The sequence below is a fragment of the Nelumbo lutea genome, chromosome 2 (assembly GCF_056320005.1).
Source record: "Nelumbo lutea isolate HS-2025 chromosome 2, American lotus-T2T, whole genome shotgun sequence".
NCBI lineage: Eukaryota > Viridiplantae > Streptophyta > Magnoliopsida > Proteales > Nelumbonaceae > Nelumbo > Nelumbo lutea.
In genome coordinates, this window is record NC_142685.1 from 6,321,361 (window position 1) to 6,333,690 (window position 12,330).

General features: G+C 34.9%; 1 protein-coding gene across 1 annotated transcript; it reads right to left on the reverse strand.

Moving 5' to 3' along the window:
* Positions 1-1,959: 1,959 nt before the first annotated feature.
* On the reverse strand, positions 1,960-3,000 carry LOC148868292 (uncharacterized). The gene is made up of 2 exons (XM_088968558.1): positions 2,231-3,000; positions 1,960-2,149 (listed from the first exon to the last, which is right to left on the reverse strand). Exons 1-2 carry the CDS (start codon positions 2,998-3,000, stop codon positions 1,960-1,962), a joined length of 960 nt encoding a protein of 319 aa, XP_088824684.1.
* Between the last annotated feature and the right edge of the window lie 9,330 nt (positions 3,001-12,330).

Consider the following 12,330-nt stretch of genomic DNA (forward strand, 5'->3'; position numbering starts at 1 on the left):
ATATTCTTCCTTGCTATTTTTTTATTCATTTTCGGTTTCTTGTGGGAGAAACCTGAAGGAGTGGACTTGGAATGGAATTATACTTTTCCCCGTGGATTCTTAATTAACCACTTATCGCCGGGGCTCTGGTATATGTTCTGTTTAGCTTTAAAGTGGGTGGTCATTTGGAGTTTTGGACACATCCTACTTTGTTATTAGTCAACGATAGGCTTATTGTTTAGGCCGTAAAAGTAGGAGTATCCCTTTGTCTTTCTTTGATCATATTCCCCAGATTATAAAAAATAATGGCATGTGCTCAATTAATCGATCATGTTCGTTTGTCGGGCAAATTTAATCCCGTGGTTAACTTGACCTGGTTGATGGACCATCATGTTAGGCCCCACTCGGAAATCCCATCTTGTTAAATGTCAAAGTACCAAGAAAGTATCATGCATTGCAACTTGGACCAATTCTATTAGCCCGAAGCATTATAAAATGCCAATTTTGGACCAACCCGATTCCAATCCAATGCATGGTACCATGCATCCAAAAAGGCACAGTAGTAATAGTGATTTTTCCATTTGCCTCCAATGAAATCTTCATGTCCAAATCAAATAGCCATTGTAGCCGAAATGGGACCAAATCCCACCCACACCAGGGTGGGGGGATGTATTATCCCCATTGTTTAGTCCCAAGGAACCAGAGTTTATATTGGCAAAGAAGAAGGTTGCCTTAAAAAAAATGAGTAAAAATATATAATGAATAAGAAATATATAAAAAAATATATTCTGAAAGAATGAGGTCGTTCTATTAAAGATAAAAATATATAAAAAAATATATAATGAATAAGAAAGGCAAGTACAAAATTCATCGTGATCATCCAAGCCTACCACCTATGTGGAAAAATAATTTCATTTTCTATATGTTTTTGAAATTTTTGAGCCTTATATGCTCTTTCTATCATGGTTTTCAAAATCGGACCAGACTGGATGATTGGACCGAAAAAAAACCGAGAACCATTTCATTTTTCCTCAAAACCGCTTTTTTTCCTAAAACCATTGATTTTAGTCAGCAAACCGTTGAACCGGCTGGTTAACCGTTTGAACGGTTTTGACCATTTTTCAGTTTTTAATTTTTTTTGTCAAAACAGGCTGACCATTCGGGTCGAATGGTCGGACCATTTGAACTAATAACCGGACCCTTGACCGGTTTGATCACCAGTTCGGTTTAAAGACCATGCTTTCTTTCATTAAAAAAAAATAACTCTAAGGGGGCGTTCTTTTTTCAGATTTATGTGAGACCAAGTAAAGTTTATTTTGTTTCTCATTCTCAGCACTTGAACAAAACAAAAATGTCATTTTTAATTATGGATTTTTATGGTTAAAATGATCATTACCTTATTTAGATAAAAAAATAAAAGAATATGGGTAGAGTAGCTTACCCACGAACGGGGCCGAAGTTTAGACAAAGATTTTTATAGTGTGACACAAATATGATACTCCTAAAGCACCCATGACCTTGTTTCAGTCGGCTAATCCCAAGTTCAAAAAAGAAAACATTATTAATAATAATAATTAAAAATTTGCAAGCCCAAACTCGACCAGATCTCTTCAAGCTGGCAGCCGGGCCGCTGGACCAAGATCGGGGTTGGGAATGATCTGGGGCTCAACAACTCGATCGGGTTAAGAGCAGTGTAATGTCTCAGGCCGGGTAACTAAAACTCAGATCTCTCAAATTGGTTTTTCTCCTTATAACAAATAGTAGCCAAGTAGGTCTTGATCAGCATATATAGAAATTAAGACTGAATTGATAATGTATGTAACTGCTTGTAACAAGACTGAACTGATAAACTAAGTCATAATATAATTAAAAAAAACATGCATAAACGCGACCGGCCTGTTGCTAGATTAATGCAGTAACATCTTATTTCATAGAGTTCAGTTCGATCATATACTGAGAAGCTTTTCGGCTATAACTACTTCAATTCCTTTTCGGCACGAAGATCCTTGCCCATACGTGCTTTCCATTGATCACAAATTTAACCTTGTCCTTGCCATCAAGTATCATTGCTATGGTCGAGGCAGAACGGAAAACCAAACGGGCAAATAGTGGTTGCATGCTGGGCGGAACCTCTTGCATTCGGATGGCCTCAATGCAATCTCCATAGTTACTGCAAAATTAAACCAAAACAGAATGATAATGTTCTTCTGTGTGTATCTGTGTATGAGAGAGAGAGAAAAGGAGAACGAACCTCTTGAAAAAATCTGTCACTTCCCGTTCTGACAACGGGTAGCCCTTGGAGAAGGTAATGAACATTGTCCGGTCATCCGGTGGAACTTCTTCTGTGGATGTGGAGTTCCAGGATTGAGCGTTCGGGTTCAAGTTGGATGGTTCTTCATCCAGTCGGACGAGAGGCTGATGAGGGTAAACAGCAGAGGAAAGCTGCACTACATTATCGGCTTCCCCAACTGCGACCAACCGCGGATCACCAACTCCACCGGCAAAGGAATGGATCAATGGATGAAGCGAACTCACTGCAGGCAATCCAGCTCCAGGCAGAGGCGTCATCATCGTTGCACCAACATTAACACCTTCACCTACAGGCGGCGGCCTTGCGCCGTGGACGGGTGCAGCAGTTAACTGTGCGGTATTGGCTAAAGCCGCCTGGACTACATCGTCAAACGCTCTAACGCAAACGTCATTCAGAGCCTTGGCGATCCCACTGATCGCAGTGAGCCTGTTATCATGAAAAAACTGAAGGGATATATCTTGATTCATGAGGCCGAGGGTGAGCGGCATATCAGTGCTGCAGGCTGACGACTGAGCGGGTGGTGGTGGAGCAACGTTAGCGTCGATGCAATTCAGACACTGAACTGCTTCGTCCGCCACCGCATTCACCACTGCATCAGGTAGCGATAAAATCTTATGGATGATATTTGGGTAGCCCACGTCTTCAAGCCACAACCATAAGGCTATGACTTGCATTGACTGAGTAATGTCTCTCCGCATACTGAACACCATTCGAGAATAAAGTTCCCTGTCGATAGCGTGAAAACACCTTAGTTCGTCGAGGGTGATCGGACGATCCATGGCAGAGAGAGAATGTCGGGCTGGCAAGTGTATTAGGGGAAGTGAGTGATGCAGATAAATTTATCTGCATTTTATGGAAAACGAATAGGTGAGATCGATGTTTGAGGACTTTTGGCAGGTGTCCTTTGGAGGCCGAAGCACCCTCTGGAACAAGTGTGAATCGATTGAATGAGGAAATTCAGACGCAACGGTTCGAGGGACCGCCATTGAGATGGTGGGAAGTTGTTTGGCGGGAAATGAGTTGAGATCAAACTGAAGCAAAGCAAGCGATTCAGTTCGAGTATTCCACTCGTGATCTGCTGCACGCTTTCATTTTTTTTTTCGCTGCACTGGTTGTACACTGCAAACTTATAAAACAATTTTACCAAAAAAACACTTACAAAACAAACGTTAATCGTGTAATAGAGGTCCGGCTCGAACCCCGGACCTATGGTTTATCATTTCAGTCCGGCCCGGGTTAGTGTATACCTGGGTTCAAGTAGGGTGTAAACGGATCGGATTAGAATCAAATAAGGCAATACCCAAATTGGAATGTGATTAGAAATTTCGATTTGGTATTTGACAGATATTAAAATTTAATATTCAAATTTAAATTTGATTAATTAATTACCTAAAATAATTAATTAATCGAATTGAATATTTGAATATTTAATTGGATTCGAATTTTTATATTGTTCTATCCAATTCGAATTCAATCCGTTTACACTCCTAGGTTCAAGCTTATATTTCAAGTACAGAACTCTGGGCCGACCCAGGCCCGGGCCTAGGTTGTAGCCCATATCGTAAGTGCAAAACATAGCCCAGGCCTAACCTGTGATCACCCATACTCAAACCTAAAATATATGCTCGGGCCAAGAGAGGTTGGGCAGAGTTTTTGGGCCTATATCATTTAATATATCTTGTTTGATATATATATATATAATAGGGAAATTTTCATATTAATACCCTAAACTTTGGGGTTAGTTTCAAGTTATTAGTACCCTAACTTCAAAATCACCATGTTGTCCGATCTACCACAACATAAATGCCAGATGGTGTTGTAGAGACAACAGAGTCCACACGTCTCCAGGTTGTCCGATGGTGTTTATCTACCACAACATAAATGTCCTTTGTCTATCATCTAAATGCCCTTTTGTTTGATACTAGTACGTGCATTTGCATGTGGAAATTTTAAATTGCAAAAACTATTATTATTATTATTATTATTATTATTATTATTATTATTATTATTATTATTATTATTATTATTATTATTAAACTTTGTATTCCATTTCTGGATTAAATAAAAATATTTTTTTATTTTAATAATTATTTTTATTTAATATGATAAATACACAACATTAGAAATGTTCCCAAATGTTTTCAATAAATTCTGTACTTTTTCATTTTTTGTGTTCTATCTTTTTTAAAATATTTATTATTCAATTATGACATCGTGAATTTCTTTAAAAAAGTTGGATCATTGGCCCACCACCTAAATAATAAAATAGCTTTTCTTTCTTATCAGTTTTAAATTATATATTCCATCTATATTATACAGGTACTTATCACACTTTATTTTTGTTTGACATAATTAATATGTTTTTTATATATTATTTTAATTATTTATACTTTTTTGTGTTTTTTAAAGATTTAATATTTAAATGTCATATCATCAATTAATCTATTTGACCCAAACCACTAACCCACCACTCGAAAAGAAAAATAGTTTGATTTCTAAGTTGACATAATTTTTATATTATATCTCCATCATTGATAAAATTATTTCTTATGTATAATGCTTATTTTTGTTCCATATAATGATGCATTATATTAGAGATGTAGCCAATGTTTTATTTTTTTCTAAATATATAACATTAAATATGTGCCCAAATTTTTCTCTATTTTTTGTTTTAGTGATTCTTTATATTTTATGTTTTTAAAAAATGTATTATTTGATTATGATATCATTTTATTTTTATGTTGCTTTTAAATTTGGCATTCCATTTTCATCATTAATAAAAAATACTTCTTACATTTCATACTTATTTATATTTAGTACAATGAATATACAAATTAGAGATATGCCCAATTCTTTTTTTGTTTTATATATTTTATATATTTTATTATTTAATTAAAGCATTATTTATTAACCCATTTGACCCCAAATGATTGAATACTTGAATTGCTTACCCACCACCGGGAGGGAAGAAAATGGTTTTCTTTTTAAAATAATTTTCAAAATATTTATTTTTATACTATTAAAATTAATATTGTATATTTAATTAGTTTAATTTAATTATAAGAAAATTATATCTTAAATATAGGATTTAATGAGAGAATATACCTTAGATTTGGGATTTAATGAGAGAGAATAGGAAAATAGTTTTATTTTTAATTGGTTTTAAATTTTGCATTCCATTTCCATCATTAATAAAATATTTATTATTTATCATACTTATTATTGTTTAATATGTTGAATATATGATGTTAAAAATGTTTCCTTTTTTTTGCATTTTATCTATTATTAAATTTTATCATTTAATTGTGACAACATGGATTGACCCATTTTGACCCAAAGTGGTTTAATTTCTTACCACCACTTATACAAAAACACTTTTTTTTTGAGGTAGATTTTAAAACTATAAGTTTTTATGTTATTGGAATTATTAGTTTATTATGTATTAATTTAATTAATAAAATTTAATGATGAGAAGAAACAAAAATGCCTTAAATATATGATTAAATGAAGGTGAATGCAAGTTAACACCTTAAATGTTGGATTTAATGAGAGGGGATTGAATGCATTAAATATCTTAAAATTACCTTTTTTAACTTATTTAATATCAATTACAAAATGCCCTATTTTCCCTTATTTTTTATCAATAAATTTAAATATAGAGGGGTAAATGTTGTCCTCAAAAAATTCCAGAAATATTCTTGAGGCTATTCAGGCTTTTCTAAACTAGTATATGGTGTTGATGACGTGGCCCAGAGATTTTTTTCTTATTTGGTTGAAATATAATTTTTTTATTTTTATCAAATTATGTATTTTCTACGTTTTTACTTTTTGATTGAAATATATAGTTTTTTTTATCATTTTCTATGATTTTTTCTTTTTATTTGAGATATATACTTTTTTTGAAAAAAAAATCATTTTATGTATTTTTTTGCAATTTAGATTTTTTTTGGCTAAAATATATATATTTGAAAAAAATATCATTTATATATTAGACAATTATAAATTTCAACTTTTTGTTAAAATATGTAATTTCTTTGTTTTTCAATTTTTGTGTTTCCTACATTTTTAATATTGAGTACATGCATACTGAGGTCGAAGTGGGTGGTTCAAGGTGGGCAAGGGTTAGGGTGGATCTTGACCCACTAAGAATCAATGAATGTGGGTCATAATGGGTTACTGGATGAATATGGGTGGATTGGCACCCAACCCAACCTAATCCACCCATTTTCCACCCCTAATCCAATTCGATTCAATTATATATTATACAATTATATATGTATTAATGGTTAAATGTACCAAGGGATGGCAAGAGATGGGTTTGGGGATGGTTTTGTAAATTATAGATCTTACCTATTTTCCTAAACCTTCCAATTTGTATTTGTCCCAAAATTCATTACAGGTTGGATTTTGACAATTCAAACACTTTCCACACATGAAAATCTAAAACCCTATTCTCCTGGTGTTCAAGGGTAGGGCAAGTTGGGTTTAGAGCTTGCAATATTTAATTTTTAATTTTTTTGTGTTATATATAAATAATAAATAAGTAAAATAACACAAATAAACAATAAAATTTTCAATTATTTGATTAAAACATGTAAAAAATACAAACCATCAATTATCCTTCACAATAAATTCAAAATACTATTAAATTTAACACTTAATATTGCACCCTACCCATACATGTACAGGTTGTAGAATCCAAAAGCATGTCCCTACCCCAAAATTCATCATTCAAGCAAAATAAAGTAAAATAATATAAAATAAAATAAAGCCCAAGTAAAGTATAAATTGTTATCCCTCTCTAAACATGCATGTGTAAGTTTTCTAAAGAGGGTGATGGTTATATGTCTCAGAGACCATGAAAAACCCCAAAAAAGAAAACCCTCATCATAGTGGTAATATAGTATGTGTTTGATTGTTTGGTTTTGTGAACGTTTATAGATGGGTCATTTATTGCTTTAAAGGTTTACTTGAAAAACTTTACTTTAAATATTTCATGATTTTGTTCTTGTTATTTGGTTGGGCATTATTTTAAACGTTTATTACTTTCCACCTTAGATTAACACCCCATAAAATGTGCCACATAAACATTTCATTTCAAGAAATACTGAGGTGTTGGGGAAAACAAGCCTTTATAGTTTTTCCAAATGCCTTGTACACATAAATCCAAGCATTTATGTTTTTAATATTTATTTGATAAATATTGAAACCAAACAGTGGTTTCATGTACAATAAACAACAACGCCTATGTGTCATTGATGTGGTGGCATTTTTTCAATAAAAGCCCTGGAACCAAATATAGCCATAATGAATTGGGTTTTTTTTTGGAAGGAGGGCAAGACCAATTTCCTTCCAATCCCACAGCTCCTTTGGCTGCCAAGAGCTGAGCAATCTTGTTGGCTTCTCTACGCATAAAGCTAAAGGAGAAATCAAATGAACTCAGACTATAAATATCCACTAGCAAACTCCACACTTGTGGATTGATATTAAAAGGTCATGCTTCCAGCACCTTAATAAATTGTCACTTTCCATAATTAAATCACAAAACCTAATTGTTTAGTAGCTAAACAGCATTGTTTGATTGCAAAAACTTCAGCATACAAGGGAGAAACCAGTTTGCAAACTTCAAAATTGCCAAAAAGAAAAGAACCTGCAACATCTTTGAACAAAAATCTATAACCACTTATCAATCCGGGATAGAAAGCTTTCATCACTTCCTTCAACCACCTGTTAGCAATAAGAACAGTTAACCCTGCATTAGGAGTTGCTTCAAATACATCACATCAGAAAAATCGTAAAAGGCTATTAATGGAGAGTCCACCCCAAAATTATTCTTTTCTTGATCAAGCCACTAATCCCACCATTGAGAGAACCTTTCAAACTAAGAGCAGTTGCTAGCTATTAACCCCAAGGAGGCTCTTGCGTGATTTCACAAGAATAAGGCATGCATAATTGATTCAGGTTCCTCCTAGCATAATGGACATAGGATATCTTGCTTCACATTTCTGTTTGCTAGGATCTGATTCACTGCCAGACTATCAAGAAAACATCTCAACACAAAGGATTCCAACTTAGGGGGAATATTCAAGGACCATGTTTTCCATTTACTAGGATGCAAAATGGCTTGATTAGAGTCGATAGAGATTTGTTTTTTTTTTTTTTTTTTTTTTTAGCATCAGGTGATAAGCTGATTTTACAAAAAAAAATCATTTTCTTACCTTTTCCTTCAAACCAAACATAGCCTTAGAGTCAGGACTCTACATGAGCTTTCCATTCCTTCATTCATGGAAAGATTTTAGGAGCAAATAATCTTTCCAGCTAGGAACTCTCCAAACATTGTGGAAACTACCTCAGCCTTCCACGCTTTAGAAATTGGATCAATCAACTCTCCAACTTTTCTACCTATATTCACAGGTAAATGAGGGCCAAAAGGTTTTGCAAAAGGAATATATAGAATCTAAGGATCTGTAATTGGATCAACATTTTACCCATTAGTAATCTTCCAACAGTTTGCGGGGGCTCTAACTAACCAAAAGCTTTTGCCCTGAAGGTACTTGGCTTCAATTGCTTTGGACCACTGGCTAGTTTTGTTTTCTAAGAACCACCATGCAAGCTTGGCTAAGAGAGCTAGGTTGAAAGCATGCAGGCCCCAAAATCCCAACCTTCCATAAAATTTGCTTTTACAAGAACTTTTCCAACTAACCCAGTTAATCTTCCTATATGTGAATTTTCTCCTCCAAAAAATTTCCTTTGTTGACTTGTTAACTGCTTAGGTAGAAGATAGCAAGACATAGCATAGGTAGGGGTGTCCATAAAAAATCGAAAAATGAACCAAACCAAGAAAATCGAATTGAAAAATGTGGTTAACCGAACCGACCAGTTCACAGTTAATCTTACAGATTTTCTTAGGTAGAAGATAGCATGACATAGCATAGGTAGGGGTGTCCATAAAAAGTCGAAAAACGAACCAAAACAAGAAAATCAAATCCCCTAAGCATATGCTGGCACTGAGGTTAAAATAGATAATCTTGTTATTTTTCAATTTTTTTGTCTTATGTTCAGTCATGTCCAGCAAGAAGTTAAAAGGTCTTTTTTTGACTTACCCAGGAGGTAGTCCCAAATAAGAGGATGGTGTACTAATTGATTGATCTTTAGCACTTTGGATATTATCTTTTGGAATTTGGGATGTAACTTCGGGCTGAAGAAGATTTTATATTTAGAGAAATGCACTTTTTGACCAAATACCTCCCCATACTGCTTCAGGACCTCCATAATGCATTCTGCATCAACTATGCTAGCTAGAAGATGTATGAATCATCTGTAAAAAAGATATGAGTGATTGCAGGACAATTACTATTAATTTCGATTTCAAAGAAAAATCATTCAACTTGCAAGTGAGTCAGAGCTATGCATGAGACTTTGGATCACCGCTTAAAGAGATAAGGGGACAGGGGATTACTCTATTAGGGCTACCATTAATCAAGATTTGATAGGAAACCGTTAGACACATTGCATGATCCTGTTAATGAACGTTCCACTGAATCCAAATCTTTGCAAGACCAATTTAACAAAATTCTACTCTATCCTATCATAAGCCTTGTTTATATCTAATTTCATTGTCATGTAACCTTGCCTTTGCCTAGAGTTCCTCATTAAGTGAATTAGTTCATGAGTTATGAATATATTATCTGTTATCAATTTTTCAAAAATAAAGGCATTTTAATTTTGGATAAGGAGCTTGGGTAGGATGGGTTTTAGCCTTTTCACTAAGATTTTTTAAATGACTTTGTAAATAGTATTGCATAGATTGATAGGTGTGAATTGTAGAGGTGTCAATTGTATTTGAAAATCCAATTTTGAATTAAAGATCCAACATAATTGAATCTGATGGAGGGTGATTTAGCCCGACCTCGTAGCATGAGTACATGTGGGTGTGACCTTGTTCAAGCGATGACTTAGTGTGACAGCATAGCATGCACAACCGCAACTCGATGGGAAAGTCACACCGAGTTCAGTCTGGCAACTCAGCGGGATAGACTACTTGCCGGGAGCCGCCTAGCCCGCGCCTCCTCCCCGGGGCTAAGGCACCCCAAGCTGCCTCCAAGCTTGGGGCTCCCTGACCTCTCCTAATATTTGAGCCCCACCAGTGGACCTCAGGCCACTCCTAGACAGGAACACACCGACCCACCTCTAGATGCCCTGAGGTGAAGACACCTCGGGTCATATAGCTCGGCATAGCTTGCCACAGGCAGCTCGCCACTTACGGGATAGCACGACATAGGGTAACTTGTGAAAGAGTAGTTCGGCATATCGCAGGAAGATCTCCTGCTCGACCACCGTACTCGACAAATCTGGGGACAACAGTCATGTCCCTCATTAGACAGCATCGTGCCTGCCACCTTTAGAGGGTGCCTTACACCTGACAGGCACATACCCTGCAATGACGGCCCCGTGCGTGCCACCTCAACCCTGCCTGTAACGGTTGCGGCAGGCTGACAGTGGTGGTTATACCTGCCCTGTCAGAGGCCAGTGGGCCTGATGCAACGGAATTCTATTATAAGGAGCCTATTCTCAAAGAACGGGGTATCTTTTGATCACTCGCGCTATCTGCACTCTTAGCCTTCACCTTCTCCTTGCTTCTTCCACAGAATACTAACTTAAGCGTCGAAGTGTTCCCGCCGGGCAAGCCCCTGGGGATTCTTCTTCTTCTTCATCTCAGGTACCCTTCGAGAGCCACGCAAGTGTCAGATAGGAGTGATCGGATTGCGCACCATTGGAATCGAATTCAGATAATTTGAATATCTAATTGGTCGAATTCGAATATCCTATTCATATCAAATAGCTATTCGGACTCAAATTCGGATATGACATGATTCAATTCAATAAATATCTGAATTTGACAAATTATTTTGATTTTTATATATAATATATAAAATATTTAAATATTTTATATAATTTATATAATAATATAAATAAAATGTTTATTTTATATATTTATTAATTACCTAAAATAATTAATTGATCAAATTTAAATCGAATTAAATATTCAAATATTAAATTTCAATATGTATTAAATATGAAATTGAATTCGGATATCAGATTTTTTAATTAGATTCGAATCGATATTGCTTGATTCGATTCAAATTCGATCCATTTATACCGATACTAAATTGACCCGATGTTTTAAGTCTTTTAGAAACATATCTACGAAGGTTCTATTTATATCCTGGCAAATTGTGAGTGTCGATAAGAGTTCTTTTATTTCTCCTATCATTGACCCACCCACGTGCTGAAAAAAGAAATATGGGATTTTGAAATGACTTTCTTCACTTTTTCTTGTTTAGAATCTGGATTTTCTTTTCACTCACCTCCAATTTAGAACTATACCCACCACCGATTTAGAAGAAAGTTAAAGAATGTTAGAATCCCATTCCCATTGTTGATGTGGTATCCCCATTCATCAAATAACAGTAGATTTCATGGCCTTTCAATAGTTATGAACCCAGCATGACGTCACTTTAGCCAATTAAAGTGGGGCCACAACATTACATCTAAGGCTCTGATTTCGTGTTTGTAACCTTTTTTTTGGAAGGTAAATAAAACTATCTATTAAAAAAAGTTTAAAGGATGTTTAATCAAAAAAGTCTAAAGGGTGGGATTTTGCCTGTTGGGATACCGTATGAGCAGAAATGTTAAAAGTTCTGTTGATATGTTTAAACTTTACATAAAACTGGGATTGGAAAATTAAGAACTCGTTCTTTCCAAAAGCCAGAGGCAGAGCCAATGTAAAATAATCTTCTGTTGGAGAGCATGGATTACTTGGACATTATATAAGCATATTATAACATTTCTGTAACTCCAACTTTGTAGCTTCAAAAAGACCTGCAAAATTGCATATAATTCAGCATGAACAATATCCAAAGATTGAGTATTTGTTCCTCTCATAATACTTAGACATTGAAGGCTTGCATTTATGATCACGATGCCAAAAGTGAAACAACAATTAGCAATTTTTCTTGCATCTGTAAAAATGATTATAT